Here is a 26,693-nt window from a genome sequence, read left to right as displayed (position 1 = left end):
GAAACCGGCTTGTGGACACAAACGCTGCGGCTGACGGGTAGGAGGTTTACTTTTGAAATACGGTTACGGTGCGCCAGCTACAATAGAGTGTGTGGTAATTAGAGCAGTAGGCAGAAACACGTGACTACTTGTCCGGAGAGCGAGCGCGGGCACGCTGTACTCAGGGGACGGGCACGCCATTTCTGCACGCGCCTCGGGACCAGCTGAGCCGGGATCGCGCAGGGGAGCTGGTGATGGCGGAGGTTTCTGTCAGCGAGTGAGGCGCTTGCTCTCCTCCTCTTTACCACCAGTTTATCTGTCGCTTCTTTAACCACTCACCTCCTGCCCTCTCCCCCTCTCCCCAAACCCACTGCAGAATGGGGAACGAGGTTAGCCTGGAGGCGGGGGAGGGAGGAGCGGGAGTCGGGCAGCATCAGCCACCTCCTAGCCCCGGGCCCGGGGGTTCAGCACCAAACCGTGGACAGCTCCAAGGGCCCAGCAGCGCTGGAGCATCACCGGCCGGGGCACGACATGGCGGTGTCAGGTATGGAGACAAGGGCTATGGAGGACACAAAGCAAAGGGGTATGGGCTTGCGGATCAGCTGGGAATGTGTAGCAAGGAGCATTAACATGGGCATGAATGGAACAGAGCAATGCTCCGCCTAGCAAAACCCTGGGATTACGTGGAGTTTGTAATTCATGGTGGCATTGATTAGAAGACTACACCTTAAGGGGTTAAGGGCAAATACGTGTCTGCCACATGTAGCCTCGTGATGCAGTCCAGGAGCTGTCATGGGGGATTCAGAATGGGATACCTCCTCCCTTCTATGTTCTCCCGTTTGTAGAGTACACCGCAGGGACATTGCCTCCCACTGCACACAATCCATCGCTGGGTACGTTACCGTCATGTGGCACATTGCAGGTCTGTGGGTCCCATAGCAGGAGCAATATGTGTGTCCACCTACATACTGTTACATACCCTGGTCCTTATATATTAATAGGCTCCACACATCCTTCCTGACTCTGTACACACCTTAGGATTCCATTTACTAAGTGATGGACGGAAGGTGAGTTGTAGTGAAATAAAAAAACCCCATCTCAAACGGTTGCATTGACTGGGTAGTAAGGGATCAGTCTGGCTTTCTCTTGACAGAAGGGGCAATTGGTATTATAAATGCATAAAATTACATTTTTCCTCTCATCTACTGATTAGTATTTTTACTGCTTCATGGCCTTCTGCTGAGCAAATTGTAAGAAAACAGAATATGCTGCAGCTATTTGGAGATATTCAAATTGTGTCCACAATTAATCAATGAACCAATTAATCTGAATGTGAAGTAGTAACTAACATGTTTATAACATGAAGCTCTAACATGAAGCTACCTAACTGCATTAAATTAAATCTTCAATCTTCTCCCCCTATAAAGGCATCCGATGGGCTAGTCTACATGACATTCATTTTTGATCTTCCCATGTTGGCATGTAACCTGTGGGCGAGCTTCATGCATACCATTAGGTTGGAGTATTGTTTTCACATTTAATGATTTGATATTTTATGCTTATTTTTCTTGTGGATTGTCATTTAATCCAGTCATGGAATATGTATTATTTTTATGCTATTTTTTGCTTCGTAAATGTATTGTTCCATTACGGTTGAATATTGACATCATTCCTCAGTGGAATAGCAACTCACAGAGGAGCCTGTTTTTCCATTGATATGGATTATTGTTCATTAACCCTTCCTACATGTCATATGATTCTTTAACATTCTTTCCCTGAGTGAGAGGGATAATTAAATATATTTTACAATTTACAATTTTACAATACAAATACTGCTGCAGCCAGTCATTGACTTGCGGTAGTGAAAGAGTTCAACCAGTGGATTCTGGGAAATTGACCTATAATGTAACCTATTTTACCCACTCTGGCTATTTCATTATAGATCTTCACAGGGCGGTTATTTGAAGCATGGACTTAGCTCTGGGCTATCATTCTAAGGCATGTTTCCACAGTACGAAATTTTACATTCACTGCATAGTTGTTTATTGAATATCTGGAAAGAAAGAGGCAGAGGAAATGAAAAGAGAGACAGGGAAAGTTGGCACAAGGAAATGACATGGTGAAAAGAGAGACAGGGCACTGATAAAGAATAATTGGAGTGCAAAATGAAAGAAGGAAATATTGAAATCCACCTTGTATATGTTATGATGCATATAACCTAGCTTCCACCTCCTTACTTATGTATCATGTTTTTTAATATCAAGTTAAACCTTGGATAAAATATCATGCACTTGACATACAGTGGCAGATACACATATGTGGTGTAGTGAGAAGCTTAATTAACATAAAGATCTTGTTCTGACACATTCAAAGCATTGCACAATAATATAACAGGGTGTTGCTTAAACCAGATGAAACATACCTGAGGGTTTACCACCCCTTTGCCTTGTGGGGTATGTGTTTAATTGTAGAATTGGTATATCTGGAAGACATCTTCCATACTAGAGTCTCTCTTAAAAGAAGCTTTTAGTTGTCATGTACGTTGCTCTTCTATGCAATGAAATGGATTGTAGCCTCTATGCTTCTTGCTGAGAAATCGCTTTTTGGATGTTTCTGTCTTTGACTTTCATGGAAGCCTGTTTACCGCGATGATTCTCCATATTGTATTTTTGAATGTACGGTTTTGCAACACATGCACAGATCCTTCTGAATAGATAGGAAGATGACTGGTGTTGCATAGTAAGCACTTCTCCTCATCGCAGCATTAATTTCAGGCTTGCAATGCAGCCTGTACAGGAGGTTGAGTACAAGCAGGCGATAAATGTTAAAGCAGGATATAACAAAGGTTTTATCGTTGTGTCAGAATGCGTACAATAGTTTATTAATACATAAATAACAGTGCTAGGTTAGAATGAAATGTAATTAATACAAAATATTAATAAATAATAGTGCCATGATTAGAATGAGGTCAATCAAACATTGACCATTTACAGAATGAGTAATTTTATACATATTTGTATGAAATCAGTGGTATTTGTATATACATGTATGTATGCACGTTTATGTGTACATGTATGTTTACATATTCCTAGTGTTTTTTCCCTTGCAGGGCTTAGAACTATGCCCACACAAGGCCAGGAATCAAGCATTAAATAAGCCAAACCTTGTGCAGTGTAAGAGTCCAACTCAAGCTTGGCTTGACAACCAGTGTTGTTGCCGAACCAGACCTGCCTGCAACAGGAGGAAAAAACTAACACGTATTTGACGGAAACCCTTATGTATAGTTGTTAACACGGGCCAGCATCTGAATGAGAGGTTTTGAGCCAACGTTTCTCTGGCTTGTACGCCTCCTCTCTTTTCTTAATAATTATGCAAGGAAAAGACAAAGATCAGGGAGAAGACTTGGCTCGCAATCTTTATTTCAGTTAATCCCAAAGGTGTTTGATGGGGTTGAGGGCCTGTGAGGACCAGTCAAGTTCTTCCACACCGTTGGTGTAACGGTCAGGTGTCCCAATACTTTTATCCATATAGTATAGCTTTTGGCATAACTAAATAAACAGTGGCAACCTTTGACAGAGGAATTATTTAGCCAGTATCCTGTCCTAAAGTTTTCTTACTTGTCTTTACACAACCTTACAAAGTGTGCCTGAACATATCAACAATCAAGAACTTAACAATGTTTTATATATATATATATATATATATATATATATATATAAATATATAACCTATTGGTGGGAATCATTATGCAGATGCTGCAGATTCTAAGAAAAGGAAGTTTACAAGTAAACAATATTTATTTAATGTATTGAACTGTAAATTATAAGATTTTGTCGAGAGTGGGTTTAAATGGTTTTATGTATCCTAAGCCTTTAACCTAAGTCTTTTGAACCCATTGAAATAGGAATATGATACCTTTTCAGCATGCTTTACCTTTTCGTTTGGCAGATTCACGCTAACAGCAGAATAATAATAATTGGATTGAGGTTACATGTTAGAAAACGCCAGTACTAGAAATTTTAAGCAAATTCTTTTAACTATTGTACATGAAATATGCATAATTCGTAACATATACATACTTCAAATGTATGTGTTGAACCAACATTTTATTACTTATTAAACTTATTACTCCTATCAACCTAAAACTGATACACATGATCTCAGCTGGTAAAGCTTACCTCATTTCTTAATATAGATGTGTTTTTTTTTTTACCACTAATTTAAAAGAAAGAAAATAAAAAAGCCACCTTATTGAAGCCATTATAAATTGCAGAGATAAAGCATTTAAATGTCATTCATTTTGTTTAGTTACTCATTAATGCTGAAACCTGATGATATGAGTGTTTTAATAATCATTGTTTTTTTCTTACTTTTGGGAAATGTAATGCATTTGCATATAAGTCATTTCATAGTAATACTTTTTTTTTTAAAGTAAAGGGAAGGGTTTTATAACAGTTTAAAAATAAAGATGGCAAATCACATGGGCTGTTGAAATGTGGCCTTTTTTTAAAAAAAACTTTAGTTGTTATGTTTATAGGTATATTTAATTATATGTGTTTATTATTACTAAAAAAACTACATACAGAAAGCCAGTTTTTATTAATTTATCTCCTAATGTCCCACTAATGGCTTCACGCTAATACCACTACGCTAGCACTGCATGTAATTTACCCCAGTAGGTTTCGTAACACATCCATTTCATTGTATGCCTGACAGAATAATTTATAATAGGAATCTCCCTCTATTTTAGCCAAGAGGCGCTTAGAGTCATGCTGATAAATCCTGACATGTTCAAAAGAAAGAAATATAAAGCTTTGTTCACAGATCATTGTTTATTTCATTAAACAGCTGTTATTTCCCAATGCTCAAAAAGGAAGGTTGTTCTTTCAATTAGGTTCGCAAAATAATTTGATTGATATAGTTTGTAACTTTTTTATTTTTAGGAAGCTATATAAGAGTCATGTCTCTTGCATCTCTTTTTTTCCTTTGTAATGTATGGGATCGAATGAACAACTCTTTTTCTGTCGTACACAATCACATCATGATCATAAACCATCATGAACCTTGCAGATGCCTATGTAGAAAGCTAAAGTAAAGAGGAGTGGCAGTAGGTGGTAATATCCTGGACCCTGGTTGTTTAGTAGAATTATGCAAATACTTATGAATCTCATGAAAATATATGTAAATGTAGACTTTTGAGTTGGTTAAAACAGCATGTCTCCTATACTCAAAGAAAACACAATGAAACCATAATGGGCCATGATTTTTGTTCCTATCTCATCATGCTGGACATACCAGGAAACTAAGCATAGCCTGTAATGGAAATGGACTGTTCTTTCCTTAACAATTGTTGTAATTAATATTTATTTCACATTACAGTATGGTTGAAAGGCACCATTAGACAGTAACAAAGTATTGTGAGTATCTGGAAATATAAGACATATAGGATATTTTAGACAAAGCTAAATTTTGGCTCTCGCTTGCCTCAGCCTTGTTTCTCACTATAGCAAATACTGTATGTTATGAATTTATGAGTAAAAGTTGCTATACAATCACACTTGTTTTATTGAGCAATATTTGGTTGACAGGCCTTGATAGACACTTATCTAATAATTTAAAGAGCTTGTTTAAAATGTTAATGACCCTTCTAAAACAGTCAAAACAACGGTATATCAATTGGCTTTACCAGATTATGACATATCGTGTATTTTGCAAATATGTTTACTTTTGTATCGATTATACTGTCAGGGCTCGGGTAAGCAGGTCAGGTAGGAGCCCAGTTGCAGTGGATACCAGAGGCTCAGTTTGTACCACACAATGCATTATTACCAGAAGGAAGGTATAGACAGGCGAAATGAAACACACCACAGGCTGAATAGTAATACAATATGGTCTGTATTGGAGAAGCTGGCAAGACATGCAAGTACAGGCTGTAAGTCTCTTGGCAGAGGGTGCTGAGGCTGGAATGTTAACACAGCAGGAACTCGGATAGGGGATAAGCGCCTCAGACTCGGATAGGGGACAAGCGCCTTGGACTTGAATGGGGGGAAGGCGCCTCGGACACACGGCTGGAAGGTCATCAGACCTTGTGCTCTGCCAGAGGGCTTCCAGCCGTGCTCCTGCTGTGTGCCCTGCCAGAGGGCTTCCAGCCGTGCTCCCGCTTTGTGCCCTGCCAGAGGGCTTCCAGCCTTGCTCCTACCTCTTGCCCTGCCAGAGGTCTTCCAGCGTTGCTCCTACCTCTTTCCTTGCCTGTGCGCTTCTAGCGTTGCTGCTACCTCTTGCCTTGCCGGTGCGCTTCCAGCCTTGCTTCTACCTCTTGCCTTGCCGGTGCGCATCCAGTTTCCTGCCTGTACTGAGCTTGTCACCCCAAGTTTATTTCCTGCTAGTTCTCAGAACACCTATAGATGGGGCCCAAGAGAAGGACTAAGGCTAAAGTGGAGCGCAGCCCAGAACTGGATGCATCATCAGCCTGCCTACAGCCATGCTCTGAATCTGAACCTGCCCCTGCATCGAGACTCCTACCTTCTTCGGCACCCAGTATCCTTACATATACAATATAAAATAGTGGCTCTGGGATACTTTCTGGCACTGACCAATGCAGCCATAGCTATGCTGTGATGGTCACAGTGGACAATTATGTGATACAATGTGATTGAGACATACAAAAACAACATCTAAATATGTACAACAACAACAGATCTACATTACGATCAATAATCTACACAGGATTACAGAAATTTACATTTATACTACTCATATCTACAAACATACTCCCTCTCACACCACTTAATACACATTCATGTTCACACACACTCCATCTCACACCACTTGCACATCTATGCTAACACACAAACACTTACATATTCATGCTTGTACATACAAATGCTTTCAGAAACACATTTATGCTGACATACACTTATATATACTAATTAATTATTAAATAAACTTATACATAGACATTTATGCTCAAATACACTTGAACATAGGCATTCATCCTCACATAGACATAAACATTCATGCTCACATACACTTATGCATAGACATTCATGCTCACATACACATACGTACACATTCATGGTCACACACTCTTATACATACACAGTAATGCTCACATGCATACTAAAATGCTTACCCCCTCCATTAAAATGGTAAACATATTTAATTTTGCCTTTCCTTTTTTATTGTATTTAGAAACAGTAAAACCAAGAACAAACTAGTTACATATAGGCTACCATCTCTCAATAGTTTACTAACTTAGTGACTGCATCGCAAACTGAAATGGTTCACCACCTCGTCAAACTGAATGTTAAGTAAGTCAAACTTAAGTCAAGAAGAGGGAATTCTATACTTCTAAATAAAGACTTATACTCAAGATTAAATAGAAGTCTTCACATTATACAGAGCAAACCAGTTTAAGAACATTAGTGAGAAACATTTACTTCCACATAAACTTTTTTTAATATATTAGTTTAAAAAGTTTATATAGTGTTTCAGCTTGTTTTCATTGTCATAAATAAAGTATACATATATATAGGGCTGCAACTAACGATTATTTTAATAATCGATTAATCGGCCGATTATTTTTTCGATTAATCGATTAATCGGATAAAAAAAAACAATATGCAAATTTTTCGTTTATTTAAAAGAATTTAATGAACTGGATGTTAAAAAACAACTTAAAATTTACATTAACATTCTTATTTTGTTATGATGTAATAAAAAACAATATTTTCAAAGTACAAGAACCCAAACACAATATTTATGAAACAAAATAACCCCAAACATTCTGAAAAGAGGTGGACTATTACTGTTCAAGAAACTTTGCCCCAGCACTTTGCACCCAGCACTTTGCACCCAGCACTTTGCACCCAGCACTTTGCACCCAGCCCTGGCACTTTGCACCCAGCACTTTGCACCCAGCACTTTGCCCCAGCCCTGGCACTTTGCATCCAGCACTTTGCACCCAGCATTCAGCACTTTGCACCAGCACTTTGCACTTTGCACCCAGCCCTGGCACTTTGCACCCAGCACTTTGCACCCAGCCCTGGCACTTTGCACCCAGCACTGGCACTTTGCACCCAGCACTTTGCACTGTGCCCCTGCACCCAGTCTCTAACTCTGCCCTGCACCCAGCCCTGCCCCCACATTCTGCCCTGCCCCCACACTCACACTCTGCCCTGCACCCACTCTGCCCTGCACCCACACTCACACCCTGCCCTGCATCCCCACCCCCACTCTGCCCTGCACCCAGTCTCCCACTCTGCTCTGCACCCACACTCACACCCTGCATCCCCACCCCCACTCTGCCCTGCACCCAGTCTCCTGCCCTGCACCCCCCACCCCCACTCTGCCCTGCACCCCCCACCCCCACTCTGCCCTGCACCCACACTCACGAACCGCTCTGTGCGAATGGAGCCACTCGCACAGAGCGAACCGCTCTGTGCGAATGGAGCCACTCGCACAGAGCGAACCGCTCTGTGCGAATGGAGCCACTCGCACAGAGCGAACCGCTCTGTGCGAATGGAGCCACTCGCACAGAGCGAACCGCTCTGTGCGAATGGAGCCACTCGCACAGAGCGAACCGCTCTGTGCGAGTGGAGCCACTCGCACAGAGCGAACCGCTCTGTGCGAATGGAGCCACTCGCACAGAGCGAACCGCTCTGTGCGAGTGGAGCCACTCGCACAGAGCGAACCGCTCTGTGCGAGTGGCTCCATTCGCACAGAGCGATTCGCTCTGTGCGAGTGGCTCTGTGCGATCCGTGCACATAGACATGAAGAATACTTACCTCCGGAACGCGTCACATCCGTCACGTAGCTAAAAGAAGGCGGAGACTGCAGAGCGTGTAGCAGAAGCGGGGAACGCTCGCGGAGGTAAGTAAAAGGAGCCGAGTGCTCCAACAACGAATTGATCACTCGATTAATCGATAACGGAAATCGTTATCGATGATTTCCGTTATCGATTATTATCGATTTTATCGATTCGTTGTTTCAGCTCTACATATATATATATACACTCTTGTGAAAAAGAAAGTACATCCTCTTTGAATTCTAGGGTTTTACATATCAGGATATACCGTAATAATAATCACATGTTCCTTAGAAGGTCTAAAATTAGCTAAATACAACCTCATGATTTATGTAACACAAATAAAGCCAAAATGGAGAAGCCATGTGTGAAAAGCTAAGTACACCTTATGATTCAATAGCTTGTAGAACCACATTTAGCAGCAATAACGTGAAGTAATCATTTTCTTTATAACTTTATTAGTCTCCCACATCGTTGTGGAGGAATTTTGGATCATTCTTCCTTACAATGTTGCTCAAATCATTGAGACTTGTTGCAGGTCCTGCCAAAGCACCTTGATTCTTTTCTTTTTCAGCCATTCTGTTTTAGATTTGCTGGTTTACTTAGTATCATTGTCCTGTTGTGTGACCTAACCAAACTTTAATTTTCAGGCAGACGGCCTCACATTTGACTCTAGAATACTTTGGTATATAGAGTAGTTCATGGTCAAGTAAATGACTGCAAGGTTCCCAGGTCCCGTGGCTGCCAAACATACCCAAATATCACCCCTCCACCACCGTGCTTGACAGTTGGTATGAGGTCTTTGTGCTGATATGCTGTGTTTGCTTTTTAACATTTAACATTCTAACTGAGGCCTGTAGAGTATGAGATGTAACTTTTGGATTTTTTGCAGTTTCTGTCCGGCAAACTTATATCACTGTAGAATGATGGACTTTAAATAGTTTGACACCGAATGCTCCAGACCAACAAACTGCTAAAACTTCGGCTTTTATAGGAGTGGTCAAACTTGCCGATGATTAATTAATCAAGGGCATTTTATTAGCAACCCCTGTCTGCTACTTAGCGTCTCAATTCTGATGGAAACAGCAATGGTGCACTTAGTTTTCTTACACATAGCTACTCCATTTTGACTTTATTTTGGTTGAATAATCCATGGCACAGTGTAATATGTCATGTGTTGTTGTTCATCTGAGGTATATCTGAGGTGTATTTACCTCATTTTTAGACCTGCTAAAGTCTAACTGTATATTCACTTAACATGTAACCAAATTTGAATAAGCCAGACCTGTATTGTTTTTTAGTGCAAAATAATTAAATTCATTAGTTGTTATTTAATTTCTCACAAGTAATGACCCTTCCATTTTAATTTGGATACAAATTACAAAGAAGATGACTCATGGATGTGGAGAAAACCTGCTCTATTTTACAATATGGTTTTAGGACTTCTTTAAAGACAATGCATAAATCAATTTTTTATTCTAGGAACCGGTTATCCATAAAAATGAGAATGACTTCTTCACTTAAGCAAAGAAGTTTGTTAAGACTGAAGCTGTGGAACAGAATGTTATGCTGGACAGATATAAATTTAGTACCTGCTCAACGTTTCTCCTTTTTCTTTTCCAAATTTAATGTAGCCAAATTAATTATTATTATTGATAGATATTTGGGGTCAACCGTTTGCAGAATTATGTTATGTCAACATATTATTAGATTTCAGCATATGATGACAGCACAAATCATTATGTTAAAGTTAAACTTTTGTAGTTGTTTTAACAAAAGATAACCAGAGACACTGGAAATGAAATTTTAAATAAACATTTCTATTATGACAGAAGACAGATGTACTCCTAGCGTAGTTTAATATCTTTAAATCACTGTGCAGCACTTGTCATGAGCACCAATTAGAAAAATTGAATTTCAATCTACAATGGATTTATTGCTTGCCTTTGCTGCCGGTGACAGCACAAAGTTTATTTGTTGTGCATGTTTCCTGAAAATGGCAATTAATAAATTGAGTATTATTATTGATATTATAGCAGTGTTTTGTTTCAGAGCTTTAGCTCCACGGAGCTCACCATGGTTGTCAGGGAACTGGTAAAGAGAGGCAGAATACCTGCCTCTCGTCACCCGTTCCCTGACGACCACAGTTGGGACAAAATGAAATGAGGGAGATACCAGTGATTTTAGAGCTTATGTTCCATGCAGTATCAATTTAATATACTCCTGGCCTGATAATCAGAAGTGTTACATACTGTGTCAATTTATTGATTCAGTATCAAGATGTAGATCCCATTGAAACAATGGTCAGTATTGCAGTGTGTATGATTGCTGATAATAAACTCTATGTAGGCAAGAGAATTTTGAGTCTTTAGGTAGAAATGCATGAGTGTATGTGTATGTGTAACTCTATTGTACCAATAGGTGATAGTGGACATGATATTGCAGAAAAGACAGAGTCTGTGCTGTTTGAAATATATTAATGTATAGTATTTACTATTTTTGTGATATAAGTTTAGTTTATCACATATTATCATCTAAAGAGAATGTTTACTAGGGATAGGCATAAGTGTCCTTATAAGGATACATGTCCTTAAAGAACATCAATAAGTTGTTCACCACAGACCCCAATAAATGTCCACCATGAGCAATGTTGGTATCTACCCCTGATTTGTACTTAAGTTATCCTGATAAACCCTAGCTTTTAATGGGGGGGGGTTAGACATTTTAATTGCATAATACATATATATAGCAGAGCCTGGAGTTTGTTTTAATCAGGAACACATGTATTTCTTAATTGAAATAGTAAGTATAGTGGTAGATTTGAAGGGCTTGGTTGACTGTTTTTATTAAAATGGTAGTGTTAAATTTGGCAATACTTCACCTTCCAAGCACATCTAAGGCTTTCATTAAATGTTTATGGCTAGTACAACTGTAATAGACCTTTGTCACCTTGTCCTATATACTCTAAATCACCCGAGTGAGGCGTTCATTTCAGCTGGGGGGTGCAACCTGCCACATGAGCATACATAAGGCTTTGAAGCCTCTTTAGTCAGCCGGGCCTGGGCTTTCTGACAAGTTTTCCCAAAAAGCATGCAAGGGACGGATGGAAAAAAAAACACATAAGTCATGGTCAAGGTGAGTTTGAAGAACAACAGCACAGACCTGAGGGATAAAAACAGGGCACAGAGACTGTGGGCCCAGAACCATACATTGATAATGGTTTCTACTGGTTGTTATCCCTTGCATCATGCATTGACCTTAGAGTTTATTGACATTTATGTACTAAGTATAATTTTCTCGCAGTTATAGAATGATATTTTCTTTTACATTTTTGTCTCAAATATCGCATTCTTTATTTGTGTGAGGTGGCATATCTTGTTACAGAGGAGATCACAATTCATGTATATAACCAGGCATGAGACGTGTACTTAAGTACATTTCACGCTGAATGCAATTGTGATGTTCCTTTGCCTGTTTTGGTTAACATTAGAAAAAAGCTTTCTTTTACAAGAGCCATGTTTTACCTAACATGGATGCCATTACCTGGGATTAAGAATATATGTGAATATATATATATATATATATATATATATATATATCCAGCCCTCCCAGTAAAAGATTTTTACAATTAATGGAACAAATCAACCAAGCGGAATACTTGCCAGATAACCATACAATACAGTTATGTGCGCTTGTAACATGAATGTCGTGAGATAACAGAAAACCAAATATTCATTGAATTTCCCCTCTGTCCTTTGGTTTGAAAACAATATGTTCCCTTGTTATCTTAAAAGAACGTGCCCTAATAGCCTTTTTTTTCTGGAATTATTTTTACATTAGTCTAGTGAAAGAAGACAGATCGCAGCAGCTCTTTGTTCTGCGCCTACAGCACAGAATCCAACAGCCTAATCTTGCATTCTACATTGATTTTAAACACATATACCTCTAAAAAGGCATAAAAGGGGAATCTGATTTGTTAGGTTGTGGAATCACTGTGCCTTTGACATTTTTTTTTAAATAGCAAAATGAAAGCAGACATTAAACACTCAGTCTCAGGATGGACAGATTTTCAGTGTCAGACAGTCTACGCTTACATCCACCATTTTCTGCACTTATTTGAAACATTGATTTCCTTTGCATTCTGGATTACAGAGGATTAAAACATGTGGTGCCTCACCATGTATAATTAATGTGATACAGAGGACTGTAGGATAACAGTTTGAGGATCTTATTACCAGTTGATTTTCGTATTTTGCGCATATATATTCAAGATATCTTTCACTGATTACATGGCTTTTTTCCTATTGGCTTTAATGTCAAATAATAACAGAATATCTAAAAACACCGGAAGGACATTTTTAAATGTTACTTAATTTTCCTTAGAGTGGTAAGAATAAAATTGCCAAGCATGAAAAATCACATTAAAAAAAACCTGATGAGAGTGAGATTTTCAGTGTGATAGTTTAAACATGATTAAGGGAACAGTGTCCTAATCACCCCTACCAATTGTTAATGCACTTAGGGTATATAGTACTTTACTGTTCATATTTTACTTTTTATGTAACATAAAAGTTAGGGCACTTGCAATTTTAGAAACTTGCAGCCACAGAGCTCTTAAGAGTCTGTATGGGATTCCCATGCTATTTGACAGAGGTTAATGTGCATTTGTGTGAAAGTGATTGTGCACATACAGTTTGATGTCATGTGAGGTGGCAGGCATTTGAATGTTACTGTTCACAGAATGTAGATGTAAACGTATGTGTGAGTGAACATGTTACATGCATGTAGGTGTGCTTGTGTGTGGCTGCTTGCCTTTCTATGATCGGTGAATATGTGCATTCCTGCCAGCGTGTCTTTATGGAGACAGTCATATAAATGACCAACATTATTTTTTTTTTCTTACAGTGCTCCTGGAAGGCTGGAAAATTCTGGACGTTTGGCTGGACAAAGTTCAGCCCCACAGTCTTTTAGACAGACTGCCTCAAGTACTGAAAGCACAAAGGAGACAAAAAGCCATGTCCCTTCATCCCTCCAGCAATCAGACTCCCCTCGGAGGACACTTCAAGTTGAAAGCAAAGGTCAAAGAGCAGGAAGGTCTCCTTCAGCATCTCCAGACAGAGGCACCACTCCCACTTCTCCGTATTCAGTTCCACAAATTGCTCCTCTTCCCAGCAGTACACTTTGTCCTATATGCAACACTACAGACCTTACCTCCTCTCCTAACCAGCCAAACTTTAACACTTGTACACAGTGTCACAATGAAGTGTGCAACCAGTGTGGCTTCAACCCTAATCCTCATCTGACCGAGGTAACCCCAATTACAATCCCAATCTTAATTTTTGCTAGTTACATGATGTAAAATATGATGTTTAAGTAAAATACATTGGAATTCATGAAAATCAGCGATGAAAGTACACTCTACAACTGAGTAATCATTGTTTACCCTAAGAGAAAATTCCATCATGTTACTTTTTATTGGTCATCACCAATTTCCAGTATAAATAATTCTAGACGCATGAAGTCATTTCAGAGTATGTCTGCCAATAAATTGATTTATCGGTCTTTGCAAGCAAGAGCATTTCCATCATTAACTGTAAAGGTTATACATTCAGTGATGCGGCCACTCTTTATCTACTCTCCAGTGTGCATAGTTTTACTGATTGACTGGTGACTTTTAAGAAAGCATAGGGGCTTATTATTATACAGGACTTCCCACGTTATTCTTTCAAAGCTAAATTCACTAGCAGAGGTCTCAAGTTTGGAAAATGGACTTCAGGGAGATTTGTAGAAGGTCGAGGGAGGAGCACCCAGAGGTCAGAAAGACTCACTTTCTCACATTCTCTTTCACTCTTACTCGTGCTCTCTCACAGTCTTACTCTCTCTCTCACAATTTCTCACTCTCATTTACATGCTTCCTCATGCTATCGTGCTCCCTCCCAATGTCTCCCTACATTCTCCACTGCTTCCTTGTCCCTGTCTTCTTTCTCCACAGCTCCACTTCTTAACCGGTCTCTTTTATGTTCTTCTGTCTTCTTCTCCCTGGTATCACCGCCTTGATAACAATGAGACAGAGAAATTATACAGTCTACTCAAGAATGATAAATTAAGTTGACACCTCAGTCTAGTGTATTCATATATTTCCTTGGGAAGTGGTGCTTTTCTCAAGGTAAATTCTACATGAATATTTGAAATGCTAGTATTGCCTGCTGCGTGTATTTTCCGATAGACTAGTTTTGCTGCTGTTATACTGTCCTGCACCATTAACATTTCATCAGCAGGATGCAGTTAAATGAAGTCTGACAAAGAACAAAATAACTGTATGTGAATCGGCCTTGTATGAAGTGCTTATGTTGGCATAGTTGAGTTTGTTCTCTGGTATCAAGATTAACCTGAGGGTAGTAAAGCATTAACATTTAATATAATTGTGGCAAGCAATGATATTTATGTCCCAAGTGTTTTTCTACTAGTATGGTTCATAGTTAATGTTTGTCTTTTTACAGATAAAGCCTAGGACTATGTTGGAAGGAAATTGCATAAAAGGAGTGTGGGTACTTGATGGGGAGGAACAAATTGTGATCTGTCAGAATAACAATACCATGTTCTGTTGTGGGATATATTTAAGCTACACTAAGATTAATAAGAAAATGTTTTTACATTATTAACTTGCATGCTATTCTTTACCCCATAAGTACCAAAGACTGTGCAACAATTGCTGTACAGTGGACTGAGCGGTCCTGCAAGAACCTGTTGTGAGATGCCACCTTGTGCCATTATTGTTTAAAATGGAGATAAGTGGACGTTTTGAGATTTGATATCTGTTAATGTCAGTTTCTTACTAGTGAAGACATTGCATGAAGTTGTCTACCTACATAAACCATTTTACAGACTTTCCCAGCAATGTTGCAAGTCGATAGTAGTGTCATTTTATTAAGAACTTGTAACATTAACTGGATTTTCTCGTATTGGTGTCATTAGATGAAAGCATTGCTTTCAATAGATACTGGCAGGCTTTAAAATCTCAGCCTTTCATCATTATGCTACTCCTGTGCTTTCTATTTTCTATTCATTTTAATTTGTCTGTTGAAAGCAGATGATATTTTTAAAAATCCGAGGCACACATTCAGACATTAATGGTTGGTATATTATATAGCAGTATAACTTAAAATGAAGACTAAATATTCTGTGTCTGCCATTAGAATTGTGTCCATCTATCAATCTATTTATATAGATCTCTATTGATATGTGTATAGGTGTATTTAAATATAGGGAGATCATAAGGCAATGTGTAAGGGCAAAATAGTATTTGTTTCCGGCTTTTGTTTTTGCTCGTTATTATTTCTTCTAGAGGATTTTAATGTTCTCCACAGTGGAAATGCTGTATCCATACAAATGAGGACATTTGCATAACGGTTGCTTCACGCCTACTTATGTAACATATTTGCTTCAGATGGAAAGGACTTGTCATTTAATTGGTATACATCCAATCTGAAGGAAATTGAAATAACAGATTGTGGAGTGGAAGATGTACTTGCCTCCTACACTTTGAACATTTATTCTAATATTATCATAAGGTATAATATCGATCACAAAATGAGGTGATTTCAGTGATGTTTTAAGTGTTATGGTCACTTGGCAAAAAGATGCATATGACATGTTACTGTTATATGTTGTTTTAGACTCTACCATAAAAACAAGATTTTCACGCTTCAGTTAGCTGCAGGTCAGTGCTAGCATAACATTTTACAGTTTTTGTTCATAAGCATGATTAGGAGGAATTGTTCCCAACATCACTTTCCAGTATCTACATGTTTACTGGGGAATGATTAACTGTTAAGAGCAGAGGCTGATGATTTTGTTTTATTATTCCTCCAGTCCATTGCACTTATAATGTTGTAGCATTGCGTGGATGTTCCCACATATACACAAACTTGTGACAAAGGAAGCAAAATTAGCCTGTTCTAACTTCCCCTTTAATGCAAACAATTAAGTAATATTAATTAGTCAATTATATTGAAAACATAGATATCAGGGCTCTACAAACCCCGGGTGCCAGTTTTTTGCAGGGCTGCCATCATGAATCTACCACCCTATACTTTCCTGCGGTGGCGTGGTGTAGCAGGTGCTCCTAGCGGGATCTCGTAATGCACGTCACCCGCCGCACTGCACCCTCGCAGGAAAGCATAGAGTGCCGAATTCACAATGCCTTCATTCTTCGTTGCATACTTTCTACAAGGAGCTGGAAACATTCCTAAAAGATGTTGGTCCATATGGACATGATGGCATCACGCAGTTGCTGCAGATTTGTGGGCTGCACATCCATGATGTTAATCTCCTGTTCCACCAAAGGTGCTCTATGGGATTGAGATCTGGTGACTGTGAAGGCTGTTGGAGGACAGTGAACTCATTGTCATGTTCAAGAAATCAGTTTGAGATGATGTGAGCTTTGTGACATGGTGTCCCCACACCTTTACACCACCACCAACCTGAAACGTTGATACAAGGCAGGATGGATCCATGCTTTCAGATTTTTTACACCAAAGTCTGACCCTGCCATCTGAATGTTGCAGTTGGAATTGAGATTCATCAGACCAGGCAATGTTCTTCCAGTCTTCCATTGTCCAATTTTGGTGAGCCTGTGCGAATTGTAGCCTCAGTTTCCTGTTTTTAGCTGACAGGAGTAGCACCCGGTGTGGTCTTCTGCTGCTGTAGCCCATCTGCATCAAGGTTCGACGTGTTGTGCATTCAGAGATGATATTCTGCATACCTTCTTTGTAACAAGTGGTTATTTGAGTTACTGTTGCCTTTCTGCCCATTCTCCTCTGACCTCTAACATTAACCAGACATGTTTACCCACACAACTACCGCTCACAGGATATTTTCTCTTTTTCGGACCATTTTCTGTAAACCCTAGAGAGGGTTGCGCGTGAAAATCCCAGTAGATCAGCAGTTTCTGAAATACCCAGACGAGTCCATCTGGCACCAACACCCATGCCACGTTCAAAGTCACTTAAATCCCCTTTCTTCTACATTCTGATGCTCGGCTTGAACTTCATCAAGTTGTCTTGACCACACCTACATGCCTAAATGCAGCGTGTGTATACTGTAGTGTATATATTTATAGTGTTGTAGTGCCAGATTCAGTGTGTATGTGTCTATAGTGTTACAGTGGTTCTAGCCTGTATGGTGTTGTTTATGTTACAGTATGGCATTAGCATGAATGTGTATGTTAGCATAGAGTGTTATAGGGTGTGTATAATTGTATGGTGTTAGCATGCCTGTACATGAGCGTAGAATGTTAGCGTGTGTGTGTTACTGTAAGATGTTAGTGTTTGCGAGCATAAGATCTTAGCATGTCTATTACTGTATGGCGTTAGAATGTGTAATTGTATCTTAGGTTATGGCAAGGCTCCACAAACCTTGGATGCCAGGGAAATAAAAACCTCACTGGGGAAGAAAAAAGTTGTCTCCTAGATCCAAACCAAGTTTGTCAACCCTGATATATCTTGCATTAAACATTTTGTTGAAATTGGTGCCTTTTATTGAGCAAAAAAGATGTAAAGCTACATTAACTTACTTGATCTCGTGGAAGAAGAGACCTCTGAGATCCAGAAAGCTTTTCTACCTTAATATCTTTTTCTATGTTGGCTCAATAAAAAGGTGTCAACCTCAACTAAGGTCTTATTGTCTCTTGGGCCAATACAGCTATATCCAGTTCTATGAAAAAATGCATATATTGCATATATCAAACCTTAATTAAATTATAACTTGCACAATGGCGAAATATACTGTAGGCATTTACAATATGACTGATTTCGAGAACATGTCCCAAGATAAAATGTATTTTTGTAAACAAAAGCTCATAGAAATTTTACAGTTTGACTCATTTTCAAAATTAAAATATGATATATATATATATATATATATATATATATATATATATACACACTACACTTACTATACTTGCCTAAGATTTTCATATTGATAAAATGCAAAAATACTAATTGGAACCATTATTATCTATGTAATAATAATGAATACACAGTAGTAAAATATGTTTTTCTATTCCGTATTTTAATTACACCCTGTATATTATTAATTTAAACATACAAATTATGTGTGGTATACACTCTGAGAGACCACATTAGACCAGCAGCTGATGAATTTTGTTTGTGCTACTTCAGTAATAGAACAAGTGAAATACAATACTTCTATAAAGGGAAAGTTAAGTGAGCCTGATCTCCTAGCCATTCAGGCAGTATATGGCAGTCCTGACTAATACAATGCCTTTCAGTTGTGACCTTATTCAAGCAGGGCAAAACAGCATGATGCTTGATTTCAATTACATTTGCTTTCTACGACAGTGCTCCTACGCCAGAAGAAACCTAAATAATCTCATGGAGACCTCAGTAGAAAATAGAATCTTTGTCCAGCAAGCTAATTGTTCTTGCGTAGCATTTAGAGAAAAAGGATTGTGATGAAAAGTTAACATTTCAAGGAGAATGGGGAATTATCTTAACAAAAAGATGTAAGGCTGGAATCACAACAGGTGATAAAGGTAGCACTTAGATTCTTATTAATGGGGTAACTCACAGCCTTCCAACAGTATCTTCTCTTTGTATTTTAAGTGTGTAGATTTTCCCAAACACAGCATATGGTAATCCCAAAGAGCAAGTGAGGGGGTCACTGAAATGATTTGTTCTTCTGAGCAAAGTGACACATACGAACAATTGCATATTTTTGATGACCAGTTTTTACAGGAAGCAATCTTGTCAAATTTGTGATTGCTCTTTTACAAAGAAAGGTTTTTTTCTCAGAAATATATTTTGATGATGAATATGTAAATTGCAAATGTTTTCATGCCTAAAGCCTGAAGGCACTTGAAGATGGTAATTTAAATTTACGTAAAACAATTATGAGACACCTACTAGCTTTTTTCCTGCTAATGCGTAAAGCGAATTGAGTCATAGTCTTTTACTCTACACACGTCACTCTAAATCAGCAGCGGCACCATAGAAATAACTTTAAAGTACCAAATTTAGTCATTGCTCACTGTTTGATCAACAGGAAAGCTCTGATTATTGCGACAAGAAAGTTGATTGCTTGACATGCTTTGGAATGCTGTAGGTTACACAAACTCTATAATAAACTAAGGAAAATACACTTTGCACAATGGAATGAATGCCATCCAGTTGCCACCCTTTTTCAGGCTCCAGTGTCTTTTGCTACGTCTTTTTTGCATACTTGTCATTGGTCCCAGCATCTTCACTTGCAATCTGCCTCCAACTTAATGTGTGCGACCCAATTTAAGCCCCGTACTGCCGGTCTCTACCCTTGAATATTCCCATTTGATTGGATTTCGCATGGCACCTTACTCTTTCCAGTTAGGGCAATCTTTAACACTTTGTAAAAGGGTCACACAGCAGATTTCCATGGGCCCACTCAACAACTATCAGCATTGTGTGCCCACTTGTTGCCAAGCACTGGTATTTGACAGGTCCCATAGCCTTCATCAGGCAATGCACAGACCAAAACAGAGGAATTGATAATGTTAAGGTCTTCACTCCACCTTGATTGCACTACTCCACCAGGGGCTGCGGAGCAAGTGTGAGTAGGCTGAGGGCGAGGTCCATTAGGTCTCAAAATGATTAAAGATGGCCCTGTTCTTAGTGCATGTACCAGAGACCCAGCAACCATAAGCTCGCAGACTAATGCTTGAGGGAATGTTAATTACAGGTGAAGACCTTCATTGTAGTGACCTTGCATTGGTTCTACACAGTCTATTATGTCTTTCATAATAAAGCATTGCAAATGACAAATGTGTTCACATGTAAGTGATGACCTGAAAAAAACAATGAAATAACCTGATTGATATAAATATGTAAATGATATTGTCAGATCTAAATTTGAACTCTTGTAGCTTATCAGTTTCACGAGCTAACAGTGAATAAAGCCCTCTATCTAATTATTGTCAGGCTAGTGGTAGTTAAGCACAGTAAAACAATGTCAGGGTAGCACTCAATATACGCTGCAAAATGATTAGGTTGATCAGAGATAATATACTTGTGAAACACTAGCATATTGGTTAAAACGAATTTAATACATTATTACAAACAGATGTATCCATCATAAAATTTGTTTGGACATCCACATCACTCTTTACTGCAGTCAATAAGAGAATAGCGTTGTTTTCCTTTTGCATTCAAGATGTAAAACATTCGTCAGAATTTTTTTTTTGAGGAAAAAAAGAGAAAGAACATCAATGAGAGTGTTAATATACTGTAGAATAATGGATGTGGCTGTGGTTTTGGCGAGGAGGGGTAGCATTTCCTACTTGGACCCAGGTAGCACCATTTCTTGGGCCAGCCCTGATTAAATCACTATTTTTTAGCATTGATAAAGTGCTACTACTTTCTGGTAATTTAGATTACTTGAGAGTTACACATTGTGCTAACCTAAATTTTTACTTTTTTACAAAAATTTACAAATCAGTAATGTAATTAAATGTAAAACTAATAATATATACGGTATGTATTTATTAATAATAGGTGCGTGTATGGTTGTTTTAACTGTAAGGCCTGGATGACCACTCTCTATGATCAGGGCCGGACTGGGACTGAAAGGCACCCCTGGAGACCAGCCCCATAGTTTATCTTGCGGTTGAGCGCTTTTACCCACACGCACCCCTTATACGTACCCGAGTCACACTATTTTCCATACAAATAACTATGAAACATTCTTTTTATCACATAATAAATGAAATACATTAGACATAGTGGAATCAAAACATTTGCTACTGCAAACATTTTTAGATGAAAAGGTTCCATTTTATTCAGCGGAACAAAGCAGTAATCACATTATTCTTCACGATATTCTTGTAAGAAACTTTTATTTCTTAATTAATTAATAAAAGCTGTGATTGAGAAAAATATTTGTTTTTGTGTTTATTTCCTTTTATTTGCCACTCTGCCCCCAGAAATGCCTTATACCCTCCTATATGCCACTCTGCCCCATGATATGCCTTTTAACCCCCTATATGCCACTCTGCCTCTAGAAATGCCTTTTAACCCTGTATATGCCACTCTGCCTCCAGAAATGCATCTTAACCCCCTGTCATAATGATCAGTTCACTTCTGATTGGCTGTGCAGCAAAGTCCCTTTGTTTTACTATGTTTAACACTGCAGAGCAGCAGCACATACTGCTCCTACATAATGCTTGGATAAATCTGCCACCAAAACGTGTTGTGAAAAAAACAACAGTGACACAGAAGAAAAGGAGAACACACACTGAAAAAGCACACTGAAAAAACAATTGACACATATACACCAGGAGGCAAATATGTACACGCAAGACAACAGTGGGTGGGTTATATATAATCAAGATCAGAGGAATCCATCCTGATCTCCCATTGTTCAGATCCCTCATGGTCTTTTGGTGACCTTGTAACCAATACAATACACAATAACAAGTATCGCATTACAAAAAAATAACAAAAATGAATTAGAAGTATAAGTATGGTAAATTGTGCATATATGTTAATTAAGAGGAGCACCATCTTATTTTTAAAATGTGTGATATTATGACATCAGTTTATAAACCAGTACATTTATAAAAATACGGAAATTATTATGTAGTACAGTAAGAAAACACAGCCAAGGACATATAAAGTCTTTCTTGTTATCCCATGCTGTGCAGAGGTCATTGTTTTTGCTGTGTGATTCTGCTAACTCTGTGATGTTCTCAGACCTTAAATGACTTGGAATATCAGGTCGGTGTTTTTCCAGTGAATTAGATGTGTCCTATGATCATAAGCTTTTTGGGATTGTTTTCTCTTACTTTGATTGCACGTTTTTGCCTAATGGAGTCTTTGAAAGAGGTAACTGAGCACCATTAGAGCAGTGTGATGCTGTGATGTGTCTGATTTTGTATTTCTGTAACGCAGCTTTTACTACAGAGCATAATGTGTAATTTGGTGTAATGAGAAGAAATAAAATGGTCCATATTTGCATGTAGATGAAGATGCCTGTGGGGGTTTAGTACCTATTTAGAGATGTACTGCCATATAAGATTTAGCCTGTAGGTTTTTCTGAATCTACTTATCAGCTGTTTGTTCTGTATACCGTAGGATTTGTTTCTTTAAGTGCCCAATATCCTTACAGAACTTGCATACGATTGGACATCTGCCCTGTCTTTTACTTGGCTGTATTATATATCAACACAATGGGTTGAATGCATGTTTTACTATCTTGAAGATGTTGCACCTAAAACATTATTCAGAAAAATTAACCAGGGTACTTCTGGTACACATATACACATGTACCCCATCATTTCAATTGAAGAGGGGAAGGGGTGTGGTTAGAAGGATGTTGGGTTGGTTTCTAAGACATTTTATTTGACATTATAGCCTATGAAGAAGGGAAAAATAAATCAACATATGTGTAAATGAGCTGCCCCCAAAACTCTTAAATTATTATGCCATTAATAGCCAATCATGAAAATTCAAGTAGTGACCTGGCAAATGTGTTAATTGTTAATGTAATGTCTCTAATGCCAGTCCACATGGAAACCTTGACTTGTCATTATTAAAGCTATGCTTAGTTGAATCACTTGCATTAAAGCAGGTATATCATTCTGGTAGCAAAATCACCAGGGAGCCTTACATATGATCAGATCCACTTACAATATGAAGACTTTCCAGAATGTGTGACACTGAGGATCTGTCCCTTTTACCCTGAAAGTTCCAAAGTCTGTAGTTCATAAACATAAGACAAATATGGAAAATGTAGAAATCTTAACCACCAGCAGAGATAAGTGTCACCTACTGTAAGTCATTCAATTGTATAAACAGTATATTTCTGTGGGTATAGTTAAAAGAAATACCAGCAGCTGCAATTCTATTACCAAAAAGTAAAATATGATTTCACTAATACAAAGACTGCTTGATCTCGGCCATTTAATAATTTTCAGAATATGGGTAATGTGACCTTGAAGTCTCTCTGAGAAGAAAATTATCGTATGAAAGATGTGGTCTAAAATCTGAAGTTTTTAACAATATTGTACCGTTTTCTGTTTTAATATGGTTCTCGTTTTAAGATAATAAAGTACAGTAGAATAAGGCAGCTGGTATTTGTCATGTAGTTCTATGACTCCTTATCATACTGCCTTGTGGAGAACAATAGAATACCTCAGTGTTAATCAACCAGCTGGACATTATGACTAATAAAAGTCTATAGAGGAAAAAATTAAGCAGGACCTCGTTAGAATTACCATAAAGAAACAGCTCACTATGGTGCTTGAGCGGGGTAAGCCACCCTATATATTACATGACTAACAGCAATGGAAATTTGCAATGTTTTTCTGCCAGAGGACCTGGACATTTTGTTAGGATACATGGCAAGTCTGTTGGGTTAATATGGCAATATGATTTTTTCTTATTGAGTACGTGGCAAGTTTTCAGAAAACATTTTATACAATCAATCTCAGCTGTCTTTGCATCATCATTGTATATCAATAGTAACCTAACTTGTCCTTTTCCTATTTATCATATGATAATGTGGTAGCTTTTTTTTTTTTCTTCACCAAAATTTACTGAATCTATGTGGCACTAAGCATTACTATTTTTTCCAACTTAATCGCTCTTCTTGCAGTGAGGTCCTATGTGTGCAGTGGTGATTATCCTATAAACTGTATTATATGTCAATATTTGTACAGGCTTTACGTGTCATGGGGATTATAGTAATCAAAAGCTTGCCGTTTTCATGCAGCCTCTTTAATTAAGTTAATTCGACATTAGTGTGTCACAGAGAATTTCTCTCTAGGGGCAAATATTTCATCTATTAACACTTATTCAAAATGCTGCATTCTGTTGCATTTGCATCCTGGAACACTAGTTTTCAAAACCAAAATGAGCATTCACCAGGGTTTAGATGCAGCCTAGGTGCAGTTTAAATAAATACAAAGAGGCTTATATACATGTTTTTAACAAAAATAACATTGCATTGTCCCTTTTCATTTAAATTATAAAATGCCTTAAAGTAGCACAAATTGCATTACCTAATTTATTTGTGTCCTATGTTTTGTTTTAAGGTGAAAGAATGGCTTTGTTTGAACTGCCAGATGCAGAGGGCATTAGGGATGGATATGACTACGGCTCCTAGATCAAAAAGCCAGCAGCAACTGCACTCTCCTGGTCTTTCTCCTTCACATTCCCCTGCCAAACAAGCAAAACCTCAAGCTTCTCCCCAGCATCATGCCCCACAAACCCAGCCCCCGGCTTTGCAGCATCCTCAGCCACAACCACAGCAACAAGTGAAGCAACCACAACAGCAACCACAATCACAAATGCAGCAGCAACCACAATCACAAATGCAGCAGCAACCAGTTCCTCAACCACATAATCAACATCAACAGAAGACCAAACATGAACCGCATGGCCAACATAAATCACAAGCTCAAAGTAAAACACAAACCCCCAATCAACCCCAAATTCATCATAAGTCTCAAACCCAACACCATCCATCATCCCAGATGAAAGCAGGAATGGATGCACCCATAGGAAATGGTCAAGGTTCAAATATAGTTCCCCCCCAGCAAGGAAAAGCTCAATCATTCCAACAAAAAGAGCAGATAAACCAAGGACATCCAAAACCTGCTGCCCCTCAGGACATTTCACGATCTTCTCCTCATCATTCTCAAGCAAAACCTTCTCCTGCTGAACAAAGGAAGATATTAGGGAGTTCTCCAGCAAAAACCCCATCCGCTTCAATTCATGGAACCCAAGATCAAGCCCAGGAGGGTCTGACCGGAAAGTTGTTTGGCTTTGGGGCTTCTCTTTTGAACCAGGCGAGCACACTAATTTCTGTTCCAGCAGAAACAACCCCACAAAGCCAGCAGTCCCCTGGCAAAGTGCCTCCGAAAATAGTCTTCAGTGATGCAAGCAAAGATGTTGGCATAAAGTCCCAGGGACCTGCTGTACCAAGCAAAGTGGAGAGTTCTCCTGTTCACAAACAAGGGAAGACTGAGCATGTTAAGCCAAAGGAAGTGCCGAAAGTCATGTGCCCATTGTGCAACACTGAACTTAATGTAGGCTCTACTGAGCCTACAAATTATAACACCTGCACATCATGTAAAAAGCAAGTGTGCAACATGTGTGGCTTCAACCCAACTCCTCACCTAGTTGAGGTAAGGAGAACTCTGCTTTTGTTCCGTAATATTATTTTAAAGTTTAATGACTGACGATATATGTCTAGGCAAATCATTAATGAAATCACCTATGAATACTTTTTGTTGCAAAAAATCTATGCAGTATATTCTTAAAAACCTCCACATTAACTGTAGTCATCACCTCCATAGAACCTACCCTGCAAAGATGTCATTCAGACCTTGAAACTACTTGTACACTGTGATGAGGTCGCTCCTCGGGCACCTCTTAGCTGCAGTTTTTTATTAACTAAAATCTCTCATTCCCTTAATTGATTTTAAGCCCTTTCTTTGTACTCTTTTAGTTTCAATCATATCTTTTTCTATGAATTTATGGCCAAATCTGATGTTCTTGATGCTTCTTGACATGCAAGTCGTATTTGCTGAGTAATAAACCTAAAAAAGTAACCATATTTTTAACTACAGGACTCACACACTCATATTATATATTTTAAATGATATATGGGAACTGTACTAAGAGTTGAAAACATAAATTATACGAAAAGCATAATGAGTCATTTTTACAAAAAACAGGGCTGCCATCAGAAATCTTGGGGCCCACCACATGCTTCTCATAACAGCCTGCCCTATGCTTCTCCCACCACCCTGCCCCAGATTCAGCCTCTCACTGTCCTGCCCATGCTTGCAATGGACCACCAGGTGCTAAAGTTGCAATGGGGCTACCAGGCCCCAATCCTCCTAAAAGGACTA

The 26,693-nt window shown here is 38.6% G+C and overlaps 1 protein-coding gene across 1 annotated transcript in view; it reads left to right on the top strand.

The window, feature by feature from the left end:
- The first annotated feature begins 261 nt into the window (after nt 1–261).
- The window catches only part of BSN (bassoon presynaptic cytomatrix protein), a 110,681-nt gene continuing 84,249 nt past the window's right edge, over nt 262–26,693 (top strand). The window contains exons 1-3 of the mRNA XM_053470261.1: nt 262–523; nt 13,691–14,093; nt 24,870–25,964. Coding sequence (XP_053326236.1) covers nt 357–523; nt 13,691–14,093; nt 24,870–25,964 — 1,665 coding nt within the window. The 5' untranslated portion in view covers nt 262–356. The remainder of the gene's footprint in view (nt 524–13,690; nt 14,094–24,869; nt 25,965–26,693) is intronic.

The sequence above is a fragment of the Spea bombifrons genome, chromosome 6 (genome assembly GCF_027358695.1).
Source record: "Spea bombifrons isolate aSpeBom1 chromosome 6, aSpeBom1.2.pri, whole genome shotgun sequence".
Lineage (NCBI taxonomy): Eukaryota > Metazoa > Chordata > Amphibia > Anura > Pelobatidae > Spea > Spea bombifrons.
The sequence above is the reverse complement of the archived record's forward strand: the minus strand, read 5'-3'. Positions and strand labels throughout refer to the sequence as shown.